At 42.4% G+C, this 17,266-nt stretch overlaps 1 protein-coding gene across 1 annotated transcript in view; it reads left to right on the forward strand.

The window, feature by feature from the left end:
* Positions 1-17,266, forward strand: part of WDR1 (WD repeat domain 1) — a 74,040-nt gene that overhangs the window by 36,221 nt on the left and 20,553 nt on the right. The window contains exons 6-9 of the mRNA XM_077477784.1: positions 4,766-4,843; positions 9,472-9,552; positions 12,131-12,364; positions 15,846-15,938. Coding sequence (XP_077333910.1) covers positions 4,766-4,843; positions 9,472-9,552; positions 12,131-12,364; positions 15,846-15,938 — 486 coding nt within the window. The remainder of the gene's footprint in view (positions 1-4,765; positions 4,844-9,471; positions 9,553-12,130; positions 12,365-15,845; positions 15,939-17,266) is intronic.

The raw sequence follows: 17,266 nt of genomic DNA on the forward strand, positions 1-17,266 counted from the left end.
CCTCCTCTCCTAGTCTCTAATATAGTGTTTGCTATAACAAGACACAGTATGTCACTTAGCGGTGTACACATCGCAGTGACAGGGCCAGGCCTCATTAGGCAGTTTGTGCCGCTCCTTCATTGTTAATTTTATGCGTTCTAATTCCCAGCTGGCAAACCCTGGGCAGACATACAACACGGAGGGTTTTTTGTTTTATCCTTTCTGTGTTCTGTTTGTGTCCCAAGCAATTCAGTTCTGGCTGACCCTCCTTAATAATTGATTCTCTTGCTGCCTGATTCCGTCTGACTGCCGAATGCATGTTACAGGGAAAGCCGTCTGTTCCGTGCAGCATCGTTCAGTAGACTGCTGACATTTGGAGGGATTTTCAGGAAGAGTCTGGTTTCAGTATATATGACTGCGCATTAATAATTCAGTAAAGATTTACTAAGAGCTAAAGTTATCTTTGCAGAGCACTATTTCTATAAAGAAAGTATAACACAATAGTACTTTAGAAATGTGACACAAGAATACATAAAAAAAACTACAACCTGCACAAAATAAATGCACATTCAGAGCTAAACACTTTATAAATGCCTGTTTTCAGAATAGTGAATAACTCAGTTCCTTTTATTGTCTGACCACTGTCTCTTTTTTAGTAGGAATATATACAGACCTGTAATAAGAGCCTGTGTGTGTGTATATGTGTATATGTGTATATATATATATATATATATATATATATATATATATATATATATATATATATATATATATATATATATATATATATATATATATTATATCAGCTGGAGCTCAAACTTTGCTCATCTCCTATGTTATGTATAATGTGTGTGTGTGAGTGTGGTCCTCCCCCCCCCCCCCCCCCCCAGGGAAGCTGGAGGATGTGTCAATGGACTGAGTGTGGGGACTATTGCACTCTTGGTTCTTTTGAGAACTACAAGTCATGACCGCCATGCTGATGGACTGGACTTGCAGGTTGTACACTAAAAATATTGGATGAACCCTCCGCACACTGCTATAACCTTTCAAGCAAACTTTTCAATAAAAGGCATTTATTTCATACATATTGCAATTCGTGTTTTATGTCCCAGTATTTTTAGTGTTAGTGTTAATATGTGGTCAAACCCCTTTAGCACCTGGTAGATGATGTACTTGTACACGCTATTGGTATCTGAGCACAGGTATATATTGTTTCTGTTGTATTGCAGGTAAGTGGCCAGACCTAAACTGTAGCTCTCCCCCATTTGGTGTTGGTTTGCCCCATGGTGGTATTGTGTCCACAGTAGCATTTGCAGTGGCTGAGAAGGCCTGACCATAAAAGGGCTTCAGACACAGTTGGCAAGCTTAAACATGTATGGCAATATGTGTTAACTAAATATCCCTATTTTTTATTTATTTTTTTATTGCAAAGCTTGCTAGAAAGGGTATATAGCAGTGTGCAGAAGGTTTGTCCAGTGTTTTGGTGTTCATATGTGAATCAAGCCCTTTAGCACCTGGTAGATTATATGCATGTACAAGGATCTGAGCACAGGTATATCTTGTGGTTTATACATTCAGATGTATGATTTTAAAGCAGTTGGAGGGGGGTAGGAACACCTGCTTGCTATGGTAGGGGGTTGATGATCTGGTAGAGGTAGGTAGGTGTTTGGGAACATTTCACACCTTTTTTAATACAAGTGTAATGTGTCCCCCCCCCCCCCCTCCCGGCCAAAAAAGGGTTAAATCTGCCCACAAAGTGCCGCTGCCCATTGATTTCAATGGGCAGGAGCGGTGTCTACATCGCTCTTTCACCGCTCCAAAGATTCTGCTAGCACAAGGTGTGTGTTTGTTTTTTTTGTTTTTTTTTTTAAACGCCCTGCAAGCGCACCGCTCCAGTGTGAAAGCCTCGAGGCTTTCACACTGGAGACACAGCAGCAACTGCATGCACACTTTTTTTTTTTTTTTTTTATTTTTTTTTTTTTTTTTAGCGCTTGCAAAGCGCCCCAGTGTGAGAGGGGCCTTGGGCTTACTGGATCTGCTGAAATTTGCACCAGGTGTGGTCCTATGGGCATCGCCCTGTTTAACAAACTTCGACTGGAAAAAAAAAAAAAGGAAAGAAGCGGGGTGGAATATTGTTTCCCCAACAGTGACTGCATCCTATCAGATGCAGTCACTATTCAGGTATTCAAGCAGACAAGTGTTGTGGCTGCTTGAATACAGAAGCTGGCAGCAGAGATTCCTCCATCAATGCTGTTGAGCGTGGGTGATGATGTGTTAAAATTCTATGTGTGTATGACTAACCTTGGATCTACCTTACCCAAAGTCTGATTTTTCTGTATTGTGTAAAGTAAGTACAACTTTAAATTAGTGAAGTCGTTATAAGGGCTTTTTTGTGTGTGAAGTATCTGACATATCGTTATACAGTGTCTGCTTAATTCACTTTCTTTTGTAAGCTGACCCCCAAGTGTGACAAGTGATGCCACTAATCCTCGCAGTAAAAGTAGAGTAGGTATCCTGTGTCAATTATTCATTTGTTTTCCGCTGGAAGCCGCAATGCTCTCCCACTGAATAGACGCTGGGCACTGGGTGATAGTCATCTAGAAAGATGGGTAGTAGAAGACCTTTCTGCTCTAAGGAAAAATGGTTTGTTTTAGTCTAAAAAGGATCGGCTCACACAAATGGGGACCTTTCCACCCACTTAAAGGGGTAGTAAACTCTCCCCCGTAATTTTTCCACATTTAAATTATCAGTAAAAACTGTACAAAGCTGTGTGTGTAGTTGTCTCATCTGCTCTGTTTGCTTGTAATCTGTTCAATTCATTTTGTTAATGTCACCAGCGCATGCACATATTTCCCCGATTTTTACAGCACGCTCTTTGTGCCATCAGTCCATACATAACCATGCCGTCACTCTGTCATCTCCTCTCTGCAAAACTGCACCAAGATACCACAGATTACAGCCCCATTGAAAAGTTCCTGATGCACCCCATTTGACTTTTAATGTTAGAGTGTAAACCTCGGCATAGTGCGGCACACAGGAGCAAACCGGGTCTGGTGTGATACCCGGGACACGGTTGCCATAGTAATAATGGAATAAAAACAAGGTTTGGCTAATGGTGGCCATACACTAGAAGAAAAATCGTTCGTAAATCTGTAATTTGGACCGTTCGTTTATCGTCCAGTTAATGGGCACAAATCAAAACGGCTGTGATGTTTTTGAACCCAAAAATCAAAGTAAAATTTTGGAAAACTTCGGCCGAACGGACGATAAATTGAAAGGTTAATGTGTTTCTCGCCCGAACAGTTTGCCCTAGGCATATGCGACGAAACTAACAAAAAAATAAATTGTTTGTCGGTTGAACGATTTAAAATTTCGGTCAGTACATGATGGCTAAATCGTTTGCTCTTACGGCCATGTGTTCGTTTTTCAAAAACTCGTTCAAATGATTTTTAAATTCATGAAGCAAGTGAAAATTGAGTTTGCTTAACCACTTCAATAGCGGGCACTTTCACCCCCTTCCCGCCCAGGCCATTTTTCAGCTTTCAACGCTGTCTCACTTTGACAATTGCTCAGTCATGCAACACTGTACCCATATTTTTTTTTAATCATTTTCTTCACACAAATAGAGCTTTCTTTTGGTGGTATTTAATCGCTGCTGGTGTGTTTTTGTTTTTTTAAGTAAAGACTGAGGCACAAATATGCCACGCTGATAGGTGGCACAGATGGGTGTCACTAAAGTAAACTGAATGGTGTCGCTGAGGCTTTACTGTAATCAGTGCCCTCACACGGTCAGTGTGAAGCGAGCTGATTACCGGCACTTCTGCATTTACATGTGACCACTTGTGATTGGACACAGCTGATCACATGGTTAAAGAGAGATCGGGTTGCGATATGTCCTAGGAACACGATGTGGCTGCATGAGAGCAGTCGGTGGGGCGCCGTCATGACATCTTCCCAGAACAAGCGCCGCACCGCTTCTCTGTCATTTGACAATGAGTGGGTTTCCGGTTTCGGCCAAGTGCTTCCTGAATTTTTGGTGCACCTCCTAATTCAAATGTTAAAAGTCCAGGGAAGCTGAAAATGTACAAGAGTCCATTGTGTTTCAAAGAACGTGGAATGCATATTTTTTGTGCAATTTCCTGGAAGTCCATCTTCCATAGTAGTTAAGCCCCTTTCACACAGGACGGATCCGTGATGATCCGCTTGCCCGGCGGATGACAGAGCAGTGCCAGCACACTGTGCAGGGACTGCCCTGTCAGCTCTCTGCTCTCCTCTATGGGGGATCCAATGAACACGGACCGTCTGTCCGTATTCATCTGATCCGCTCTGCAGACGGGTAGAAATATAGGATTTTCCTCCGTCTGCAGAATCGGACCATAGCGGAGATGGAAGATATCGGGTGTCAGCAGATGTTCATCTGCAAACACCCGCTATCCCATAGGAGTGCATGTATGTCCGTATTTCGTCCGCAAACGGATAGATGAAATACGGACATACGGTCCGCATGTGTGAAAGGAGCCAATATGGTACGGCATTTACTATTTTACTACATTCATAGAGCTACATAAAATGCCCAGGGCGACCACGCAGAAAAATTGTGCAAAATGTAATTTGGGATGTGAAAATTTATATTTTCATAAATTTTGTCACTAACATTTTGTTTTTAAACTACAGTAGCTAGAAATGTATGGCTTAAATGGCATACCTTGATAAGAAATTATATACCTGTACATTATAAAAAAAATATATATATATTTTTTTTTTTTTCTCTCCTCTTCAAACACAGGACCATAGTCGCTTTGTAAATTGTGTGCGATTTTCACCCGATGGAAATAGATTTGCAACTGCAGGTGCTGATGGTCAGGTATGTTGAACACCAAAAGCTGCTTTTCACTAAATCTTCATTCCCAAACTGTGACTACTGATTTCATATTTCACAGGTATAGAGAGCAACCAACTGATCGGTGTCAGTGTGTACACAAATAACAAGAGTTAAAAAAAAGTCTTCTATTTTTGTCAAAACAAATCCTAAAGTGATTGTAAACTATCACCTTTTTTTTTAAAGTGGAAGTCAACTTCCATCACTGACTTTTACCTATAGGTAAGCCTATAATGAGGTTTAACTATAGGTAGTGTAAATATCTCCTAAACATGTACCGTTTGGGAGAGCTTTATTGTACATGTAGCCAGTGACATCACTGGCGCATGCGCTCTGAAGGAATGCTGTTCCTTCCGGGTCTTGTGCCATGAGCGGGCGGGGTCCTGCACGCATGCATGGAAATGATATCATCATGGCTCCGGCCAGTCACCGAGCCGGAGCCCTCAAACTCGGAAGCAAGATGGGTGAAGATAGAAGCGGTCTCCAAGCTCTGACATCTTGCTGTGGGAGGGCTTTGTTTTAAGGCAAGTTTAACATAATGTGCTAATATACGATGCATACTAGCACAACATGCCTTTACCTTGCAGGGTAAAAAAAAAACAAATAGTCCAGCGGTTTACAACCTATTCAGTTTAAAATGGAAACGAAAGACAAAACATTTGTGTATAGGGAAAACATTTTTTCTTTTTAAAGTGATCACCCGCCCTCTATTCTCAGTGTCATATAAGCTGGGGGAGGCCAACAGCAGCACAAAAATCCTCCCCATGAAAGACTGTGGGGAGTGTTTCAGGACAAGTCTGATCATTGGAGGGGACAGGCTGAGTTCTCAGCATGAGAACTGAGCATGGTTTGTTCTGCTTAGTGTGGTCAGCCTTTAATAGAACACCAGGGGTTTCACACAAAGGAAGCAATACAAAAAGAACAGGATACTTTCTCATACAAGTACATGGTACAGCAGGCATATATCAGGAATATGAAATGGTGAATTTACATACACTTTTTTTTTTAAGTGTTTGTTAACCCCAAAAAAAAAAGATTCAAATTCTGGTCCCTTAAAGCAAATTACACTGCACAGTGCTTGTGCTGTGTAATCTTCCCCCCTCTAAACTATCTTACAAAAAACAAACGGACCACGATAACCAAGGCAGCTCTGCCCTGATCACCGTTCAAAGTGCGTCCCTCCGTCAGACGTAGTTGTCCCCTCTGCTCTCCTGTCTAGTAGAGGGCCTCTAATAGAGGGGCTGGCAGTGAATAATATGGTAGAGTTAACAAATAATTTAAGCTTTAACACTAAATATAAGTCTAGTAGTTGTACTCTAGTAACCAAATGTTGGCAAGGGCTGCTGTTGAGCAAGAGCACAATGCCCACTTTGCATACCCCATCACCAAGAATAATCCTAGTATATACTTTTTTTTTTTTTTTTATTTTTTTTTTCAAGTACATGAAAATGCCTTTAAATTTAGTCACACCCATTACCATCAAATTCAGGTTCAGTTAACCTATGTTTTGATGTACCAGTACCTGTTTGGGGCAAAGTGACAGGTTATTTGGATATACTGTCACCTCCGCTTTACATAATTAACCTTCCCCCATTCTCCATCATCTGTTGGAGACCCTTGAAATATTTGTATGTGGGTATTGGGAATAATGTTTCCCCATAAGATGCAGTGCCCTGTGCCTGTATGGCCAATATATATTAAAAATTTCAAGTCCTGAGCTACTAGCCAGGCCTTAAGAGTTACTCGCCACCAGTTGCCAACCCCTGCCCCTCCCCTAAACACGCCCTCATAAATTATCTCATGAAATAACAATGTTAAATGATTTATTTAGAGAATTGCGTTACAAAAATAATTAACATCTTGATCAGTGCCCATTAATGCAGCCCATTGGACTTTGAGGCATTGGCATGATTTGGGGGGGGGGGATTGGAGGCAAAAGTATGATTCAGACCTATGCCTCCAATTAACCCCCCCCCCCCCCTTTCCTCCCAGCACGCATCTTGTTCAGTTCCACTCTTCAACACATCCCATGTGCTGCTTTCAATCACAGCACGCTGACATACTGTTCTGTTACCTTTCTCCTGCAGCCAGGGGGTCAGACATAGTCTTAACACAGTGGGTGGACCGAGAGGGTTTGAGCCTGCCCACTTGATGACTTGCATCGCCCCACTTAGATGTGCAGGAGGAGCAAGGTGGAGAGGGGTGGTCCCAGGCGACGACTCCTCCTTCTGAAATTCTCCCTTCTGCAAGCCTATGCGAGGGGTGGGGACAAGCGGGAGGTGGAGAGGGGCAGGCCAGGGCGGTCAACTGCTCCACCTGAAATGCTCTTCACTGCGAGCATGTGAGCCAGTGCCTCTCCCCATCGCCAAGTGGCTATACCCAGAACAGCACAGCCCTGACCATACACTCACTCCTCATAATTTCACTCGCCAAATGTGAGCTATACACTATTTCACATAAGTGAGTACACCCCTAAGGCTGCTTTCACACTGGGGCACGAGCGGCGTCGGCGGTAAAGCGCCGCTATTTTTAGTGGCGCTTTACCGTCGTTTTAGCGGCGGTCTGCGGGCGCTAGCGGGGTGATTTTAACCCCCGCTAGCGGCCGAAAAAGGGTTAAACCCGCCCGCAAAGCGCCGCTGCAGCGGCGCTTTGCCGGCGGTGTTTCTGCGGTGTCCCATTGATTTCAATGGGTAGGAGCGGTGAATACACCGCTCCTTCACCGCTCCAAAGATGCGGCTAGCAGGACTTTTTTCACCGTCCTGCCAGCGCATCGCTCCAGTGTGAAAGCCCTCCGGCTTTCACACTGGAGGGAAAGGGGCCGGTTTTTTTCAGGCGCTACACAGGCGCTATTTTTAGCGCTGTAACGCCTGAATACCGCCCCAGTGTGAAAGCCTTAGTGAAAATGTCCAAATTGGGCCATTTTCCCTCCCCAGTGTCATGTGACTTGCTGGTGTTACAATGTCTCAGGTGTGAATGGGGAGCAGGTGTTTGGTGTTATGCCTCTCACTCTCTCATACTGGTCCCTGGAAGTTCAACATGACACCTCATGGCAAAGAACTCTGAGGATCTGAAAAAAAAGAATTGTTGCTCTACATAAAGATGGCCTAGTCTATAAGAAGATTTCCAAGACCCTGAAACTGAGCTGCAGTATGGTGGCCAAGATCATACAGCAGTTTAACAGGACAGGTTCCACTCGAACGGGCCTCACCATGGTCGACCAAAGAAGTTGAATGCACGCGCTCAGCGTCCTATACAGAGGACATATGAGTGCTGCCAGCATTGCTGCAGAGGTTGAAGGGGTGGGTCAGCCTGTCGGCGCTCAGACCATACGCTGCATCAAATTAGTCTGCATGGCTGTCATCCCAGAAGGAAGCCTCTTCTAAAGATGATGCACAACAAGCTTGCAAACAGCTTTCTGAAGACAAGCAGACTAAGAACATGGATTACTGGAACCATGTCCTGTGGTCTGTTGAGACCAAGATTAACTTATTTAGTTCAGATGGTGTCATGCATGTGCGGCGGCAACCAGGTGAGGAGTACAAAGACAAGTGTGTCTTGCCTACAGTCAAGCATTGTGGTGGGAGTGTCATGGGCTGGTGAGCTACGATTCACTGAGTGCCAACATGTATTGTGACATACTGAAGCAGGGTATGATCCCCCTTCCTTTGGAGACTGGGCCACAGGGCAGTATTCCAATACAACGACCCCCAAACACACGTTCAAAATGACCACTGCCTTGCTAAAGAAGTCGAGAGTAAAGGTGATGGACTGGCAAAGCATGTCTCCAGACCTAAACCCTATTGAGCATCTGTGGGGCATCCTCAAGCGGAATGTGGAGGAGCGCAAGGTCTCTAACATCCACCAGCTCTGTGATGTCCTCATGGAGGAGTGGAAGAGGACTCCAGTGACAACCTGTGAAGCTCTCTAATACAATCCTGGTATTGTACGTTCTGGTTGTGATGTTTGTGGACAACACAAGTGGTATTAAATGTAAAAAAACAAATGTAACATATTGCAGCTTACCAATCGGACGTAATGGCTGTATTTTTTTTCTTCCCCCCCCCCCCCCCCCCCCCCCCACTGTTTCACCTGGTGATCTGGCCAGTAACATACCTCCTGTATTTCTGGAATCCCTACTCTGGATGATGAGCATGGGGCAGATTTGGACAGCAGCATTCTCAGTCTGGGGGGAGGATAGTGTTAGAAGTACTAGCAGATTTAGATGCACAAACAATTTGAAGCTAAACTTCAGCTAACGCTAATCGGTTACAACAACAGGTGTTTATTTTTTATTTTTTCCTTTTACGATAAAGGTTTTGCATAAATGAATAAAAGCTGATCATTGTAGACACTCTTGTCAGTGTTGAATAGTCTGATTCATCCACTGCGGATGAGACGAGCTTGTTATTTTGAAAAACTGACTTTCTGGCAGGATCACAAGATGAAAAAGAAAAAGCCTAAAAAAGGAAACTTCTACAGCCATTGCAGCTAAAAATTGGCAAACTGCAATATAGTGTTTGCTTCTGAGTTTGTTACTTCTTTAACAAGAGAATAAATCTGTCATATCCTTAGCTGAACGCTCAGCCATTATTAATGATTACATTTCTTCACAGATCTATTTATATGATGGTAAAACTGGTGAGAAAGTCGGCCAGCTTGGTGCAGGAAAAGCTCATGATGGAGGAGTGTATGCTGTAAGTGCTGATTTTCTTTTATACATAATACTACTTTCTTTCTTTCCCTTTTTAAGGCTGTTTCTTAAGTTTTTTTTTTTTTTTTTTTTGCTTTCTCTTTGTATGATTACACACTGGTAACATTTCTAGTATCATTAAGCAAAATATGAGATCCATACAGATATTGTAAGTTAATGTATGGGCAGCCTATTTGGAAAAGTAGAGTACCAGGATGGGTTGCTAAACAGGCCATTGTCCTATATGGAGGTTTACATAAACTAATGCAAATACTTTCCAAAAGTTTGCTTATTTAGTGGAGCGTAGTTGGAGCCAAGACAGCCCTGAAGCTTGCTTTTTTTTTTTTTTTTTTTTTTTTTTTTTTTTTAATATATAACTAAACTAAGCCAGTAATAATGGGCATAATGTTCTAATCGCAGGGTTTTATTTTTATTTTTTTTTAGCCTGGAGAGGGATTAGAGCACCTGTCGGTTTTTATTGCTGTCTTTGTTGAGATTCACCCTCAGTTCTGTTTTACCATTATCAAAAGTAAGAGAATCCCAAATTTTGGGCTGTCCCCAGAAAAAGTAATAGAGTGGACATTTTTACAATGGGGAAACTAGTTCTGGTGACATGGAGGTCCCCAAATTCCCTTAGTTTTCAGTGATTTCCTCTCACTTCCTGTTTGGCTATAGGATAGGAAGTGAAGGTAAATCTCAATAACCTATAGGTGATATGGGGGGGAATGGGGATCTGACTGGGTATAACCCTCCCTTGCTCTATTCAAATTGGGGGGGGGACTTTTGCCTATAGCTCTACTTTAAGGTTTATGTAAATCCTAACAATATTTGCTCCCCTTCTTCTTTTTTTTTTTTTTTTGTCACCATTGAAAGTGTTTGTTAAGGCTCATGTACGCTATACGATCGGACAAACCTTTTCGTCCATAGAATTTTCGTATAGCGTATACATCTTTGGGCAGACCATTCCAAATTTTTGTACAAAAACTATCAAACGGACAAACTGCAAAATGTTTCTTGTATGGGAACAGAACGATTTTAGTTTGTGTACTGTTTTCGTACTAGAAAAATCTGAAAGACTGCGTATAATCGTATAAACAAACAAAAAAAGCCTTTTGTCATACGAGAATTTTTTTTTGGTCATCGGTTTGAATTTGCTGTGAAACAGCGAGGAAAATCGGACGATTGTTCGCCCAATTTTCTTAGTATGCACCCCACTTTAGAGTTGTTTGGCAAGTGCAAAAAATACCTTTTTGATCCTACAGAAATCTATTGAGATGATCACAACTTGTGTTCTGTCTCTGATGACCAGTATCGGTTAGCATGGTTTCCATCTATCTATGTTATGGGGAAGGGGGTGATGTGTTCTGTAGTGCTGTCCCTACAAAGCTGCTCCTCTCTAGATTAGTGCACTGCAAGGCATATGTCCTTTATTGCCTAGGAAGGGTAGGTAGAGGGATGATTTGGGGGGAGGGGAGTAGGGGCTTAGGGCAGGGTAGTTGAGTGGTTTGGGATAGGGGTTGTGGGGTGGGGGGGCTGGGGTGGTTAGGATGGGAAGGTCACTGGGAGATGGCTGGGTGGGACCTCTGGCGTGTTTTTAAATTGAGGTGGTAGAGGATAGGACATGGGCTATGTTTGGTGGCTGTGAACATAATAAAGGAATGTATGGTCAGACAGTTATTAATTTGCAGCAGTGGATAAGAGTAGGAGTTGAGGACAATGTTGGAGGGATGGAGGCTGGTGGGGTCGGAGGAGTTGGAAGCGGGAAAGACATGGTGGCAGAGGTGACAGCTGCCAAAGGAAGGAGGAGATTGAGAACCCAACAACACATTACTGCCAGCACTGTTCCTCCCCACAAACACCTCTGCACACTGTACCCCCTCCCTCACCTCCACTCCTAGTGAAAACAAAGTCATAGGTATCGGGGGAAAATTAAGGGTTTTGCTTACAAGATTTCAGGTGAAAGTTGGGCTACTTTCACACTGAGGTGCTATAACGCTAAAAATAGCGCCTACAAAGCGCCTTGAAAGAGCCTCTCCACTCACTCCAATGTGAAAGTCAATGTGCTTTGACACTGGAGCAGTGCGCTGGCAGGATGGTAAAAAAAAGTCCTGCAAGCTGCATCATTGCAGCGCTGTAGAAGCAGTGTATACGCCGCTCCTAAAGCACCCCTGCCCATTGAAATCAATGGGCAGCGGCACTTTGTAGGCGGTTTTAACCCTTTTTCCAGCTGCTAGCAGGGGTTAAAAGCACCTTTTTAAAACCTCTGAAAAAACGATGGTAAAGCACCGCTTAAAACAGCGGCGTTTTACCGCCAAATGCCCCCAATGGCCCAGTGTGTGGAAATAGCTTAAAGGGAAAAGAGCCTGAATTAAGAAAAGGAATGCAGCCATCACATATATGGACTTCTGAATTTCAGAATATTACATTTTAGTTATTGGTTTAAATACGCTTTACAGTAATTTATTTTCACATTGACAAGACTGCGCAGTTTTTTTACTTTTCTGATCTTCTTCCATTCAACAAGGTTGTATGTCTGGATGGTACGGTGAGCTGTAACAATTCTGTTTCTACCTCTACCACAGATTAGTTGGAATGCTGACAGCACTCAACTTCTGTCTGCATCTGGGGACAAAACGGCAAAAATCTGGGATGTTGCGGCTAACTCAGCAGTCACCACATTCAGTCTCGGCACAGATACGCTGGATCAGCAGTTGGGATGCTTGTGGCAGAGGGATTACTTGCTGAGTGTTTCTTTGTCTGGCTTTATCAATTATCTGGACAAAAATAATCCAAGCAAACCTTTACGTGTGGTCAAGGTAAACGACAAAGCTCTTTTTTTTTTTTTTTTTTTTCTTTAAATGTTCATTTTGAACTATAAAACTCTTTTTGCATGTATACCTAGTTTTATGTTCTATCTTTGGTGCACTTAGACTGGTCAACAAAGGTGTAAAATATTTTAGTCTTTGAAACTCTGCCTATGGCATTGAAATTGCATGCCTTGTAAATGTGTATGCATTAGAAATGGCGATTGCATTGTGTCGTAACCTTATTCTTTACTTTGAGAGAAGGAGGAAGGTTAAGCCTCACAAACTCCTAACACTTGGTGAAAGCAAACACCCTAGGCAGCTATGACTGATATCCCCTCTCTAGGAGAATATTAATTTTATTTTTTCTGTAGAAGATAAATCCTAAATTACTCTTACTGTAAAGAACTCCTTCTTTAAAGTATCTGTAAAACCGTGTCTCCTCTTGGCTAAGTACATAGGTAGAAAAGCTTGTCTGGCAGACCTTTTTTTTTTTATTTTTTTTTTTTTTATATTTAACATGAATTATTAATATATACTATCTGGCCACTTTATTAGGCACACCTGTTCAAGTGCTTGGTAACACAAAATGCTAATTCGTCAATAACAGTGCATTTAGGCATCTAGACTGGGTGCAGACGTCTTGCTGAAGTTCAAACTGAGAATCAGAATGGGGAAGAAAGGGCATTTAAGTGACTTTGAACGTGGCATAGTTATTGATGTCAGATGGGCTGAACTACTGGGATTTTCACACACAACCATCTCTAGGGTTTACAGAGAATGGTCAGAAAAAGAGAAAATATCCAGTGAGCAGCAGTTGTGTGGACAAAAATGCCTTGTTGATGTTGGAGGAGAATGGGCAGACTGGTTAATAGATAATAGAAAGGCAACAGTAACTAACCATAATAACCACGCGTTACAACCAAGGAATGCAGAATACCATCTCTGAACGTACAACACATTGAACCTTGAAGCAGACGGGCTACAGCAGCAGAAGACCAAACCGGGTGCCACACCTGTCAGCTTAGAACAGGAAACTGAGGCTACAATTCACACAGGCTCGCCAAAATTGAACATTGGAAGATTGGAAAAACGTTGCTTCATCTGAGTCTTGATTTCAGATGCTAGGGTCAGGAATTGGCATAAACATGAAAGCATGGATCCATCCTGCCTTGTAGCAATGGTTCAAGCTGGTGGTATAATGGTGTGGGGGATATTGTCTCAGCCCCTTAGTACCGATTGGGTATCATTTAAACGCCACGGCCTACCTGAATTTTGTTGCTGACCATGTCCATCCTTTTATGACTACAGTGTACTCATCTTCTGATGGCTAATTCCAGAAGGATAATGCACCATGCCACACAGCTCAAATCCTCTCACCACTGGTTTCTTGATCGTGACCATGAATTCATTGTACTCCAATGGCCTCCACACTCGGGATGTGGTGGAACGGGAGATTTGTATTATGGATTTGCAGCCGACAAATCTGTAGCAACTGTGTGGTGCTATTGTGTCAGTATGGACCAAAATCTCTGAGGAATGTTTCCAAAACCTTGTTGAATCTCTGCCACAATGAATTAAGGTGGCTCTGAAGGAAAAAGGAGGTCCAACCCAATACTAGCAAGTACCTAATAATAATGTGGCTGATGAGTGTATGTCTCGGCTCTAGGGGCTCATGCACATGGGGCAATACAACATAAAATTGCGAGCAGCCCGTCCTTTGTAATGGCTGTACATGCGTATACCCAAAAGTGAAAAAGTATTTGCCCCTCTTTCTGTGTTTTTTTTTTTTTTTTTTTTTTTTTATTTGTCACACCTATGATTCAGATCATCAAACCATTTTGAATATTACACAATAACCTGAGTAAATGCAAAAAACACTTTTTTTTTTTTTTTTTGGAAAGCGAAGTTAAATTGCACTTACCATACCAAGGCCTGATTACTGCCAGTTCTGTTGAATCAAGAAATCGCTTAAATAAAAGCTACCTGAAAAAGTTAAGCACGCTAAAAAACCAACACATGCCGTGATCTAAGAAGTTCAAGAACGGATAAGAAACCAATTAATTGACTTGTATGGGTCTGGAAATGGTTACAAAGCCATTTCTAATGTTTTGGGACTCCAGTGAACCAGAGTGAGAGCCATTGCCCATAAATGGAGACAACTTGGATCAGTGGTGAACCTTTAAGGTTAACGTTCATAAATCAACAATAAGAAAGAGACTGGGCTAAAATAGGAGAGTTCCAAGGCGAAAGCCACTGCTGATCAAAAAAGAACACAAAGGCTCATCTCACATTTGAAATAAACATCTTGATTATCCGCAAGACTTTTGGGCAAATTATTCTGGGGATGGACCGAGTTTAACTTTTCAGAAGGTGTGCATCCTGTTACATCTGGAGTAAAACGAACATCATACCAGCAGTCAGACATGATGGTAGCGTGATGGTCTGGGGCTGCTTTGCAGCTCTTCAGGACCTGGACGACTTGCCATATTTGATGGAACCATGAATTGTGAGCTCTACCAGAAAATCCTGAAGGAGAATGTCCAGCCATTAGTGCCTGAGCTCAAGCGCACTTGGTTATGCTTGGCTCAAAAAAAAAAAAAACTAGGGTTTTGAAGTGACCTAATTAAAATTCGGACCTAAATCAAATTGAAATTCTGTATCATGACCTCACACAGGCAGTTCATGCTGGAAACCCTCCAATGTGGTTGAATTAAGACCATTCTGAAAAGAGTGGGCCAAAACTCCTCCATATTGGTGTGAAAAAACCCATTGCCAGTTATCGCAAATGGTTGATTGCAGTTGCTGCCGCCAAGGTGGCACAACCAGTTATTTAGGTTTGGGGGGTAATTATTTTTTTCAAATATGGCCAAGCAGGTTTCCTTAAGTGAAATTGTCGTTTAAAAACTGCATTGTGTATTTACTTGGGTTATCATGTAATATTAAAATTTAGTTTTGATCTGAAGTATGACAAACATGCAAAAAAAAAAGGTTTACTTGCATAAACCTGTGCATAGCCATAAATCCATGAAGGCACACAAGCCGCGTTTAGGGATTTACGCCCCCCTGAGTTTATGCAAGTGCTGCGTATACTTGTGTACAGCCATTTATTACTAAGGATGGCTGTACACTGCAGCTGTGTCTCCAAATAAGCCCACAATTTACATTGCATGGCCTCCTGTGTTTGTGTGCGGGAGGCACAAATACTCATTCCAGAATAAACACAATTTTTCTAACCTGTCCCAAAAGTATGTTTGTGCAAACCATAAACTGTACAACTCTGCAATATACATTTATATATTCACTTCCCATGTGTTATCCCTTTTTTTTTAAATGCTGTATATACAGAACAATACCCATTGATCTACCAGAAACGCAGTGTGCTCCCAATTTGTTCACGCTAAAAAGACCAAAATCTGTACAAAAATATCTAGCTATATCTAGTTGGTGTAAAATTGTGTATTGCTTATTAGGTTTTGTTTATATTCTGCAGGGACACAACAAGTCTATCCAGTGCATGACTGTCCACAACCTTGATGGCCGATCAACGATTTATACTGGCAGCCACGATGGGCATATTAATATCCTTTTCTGTGTCTTTGTATACTTTGTGTTTGTTAAGCTTGACATTGCACACCTTACGTGCATCCATTTGGGTAAACGGCTCTTTTAATGTTTTTCAAAGACATTCATGTAATTTATTTTTTTCCTCATCCATTGAGGGACACGGTGAGTCTTTGACCTTCAAGAATCTTCTCTACATTGCTGCTAGAGCGTTGTGTCTTTTGATTGCAACTTTCCAATGCAGCCTTCCTCAACCTGGCTTTTAAAATGGAGGCTGGACTCTGCTGGGCTTCATAGGCCAGAAAAGGCGTTCAGTCATTGGCGTCTGCATATTGCCCATTCTAGACTCTGTTATGGGTAACGTTTGCTACAAAGCATTTTTTAGGTCTGGAACTGTTGGCATTGCCTCAGTGCTTGAACTGTCTCTATACACTTGCTTAGGAGGCCGATCAGGCAGAGCTCTGGGCATAGTTAACTAGGAGCCTTTTGTTTCCCACCCCTGCTACCTTTTGCTGTAGAAAGATTAATGCTGTGGGATGGAGTGCCGAAGTCCTCCTCTGGGTGAAGTGTCGCATGTTTTCCGAACTTTTTCCTGTCGTACAGTTTCAAGGAGGCATCTCCCTGCTGCTTCTGCTTTTAATAGAGCTGCATAAAAATGTTGATCTTTGATCAGTTCCTCCTGCCTGCCTACGATGACTTTTGGCACCTCTATCTAACAATTTGTTGTCTTAAAAACAAAAGTTTTTTTTAATTGCACAACATTTGCAGATACAGTCATGGCCAAAAATATTGGCACCCCTAAATTTTTCAGATAATGCGCCACTTCGCCCAGAAAATTGTTGCAATTACAACGGTTTAGGCAGTCTCGTGTTTCTTTTGTTTGTATTGGTATGACACAAAAATGGCACCTTTGAAAATTGTAAGACATAATTGCATTCTAAGTTTGTGATGTTCCTGTAACCCGTGCCTCCAATGGCGGCTCCCAAGCGCATGCTCATGGCTTTAGCCAGTCAGAGCCGGAGCCCGCAAACCTGGAAGCAAGACGCGTGAAGATGGAAGCGGTTATAGCGCTGACATCGCAGCACTGAAATTGCTTTGTTGTAAAGGTTTGTGGGTGTTCATTTAAAAAAAGACTTTCTGTCCCTTTTTTATGCAAGAGTTTTGCACAGAGGAGCCCAGATCCTCCCCTCCTGGGGTCCCTCAGTGGTGCTTCTGGCTCCTCATCTTTAGAAGAGCCGCATTTCCTGGGGGCACTTGTGCAGACACGCTCCCAAGTCCTGCTGCGTACATTGACACAGACAGTAGGATTCGGCCCCGTCCCTGGCTACTGTGTCGCTGGCTTTGACAGCA

Source organism: Lithobates pipiens, unplaced genomic scaffold (assembly GCF_037356315.1).
Source record: "Lithobates pipiens isolate NorthernLeopardFrog02 unplaced genomic scaffold, aLitPip1_a1.2 Scaffold_13, whole genome shotgun sequence".
Taxonomy (NCBI): domain Eukaryota; kingdom Metazoa; phylum Chordata; class Amphibia; order Anura; family Ranidae; genus Lithobates; species Lithobates pipiens.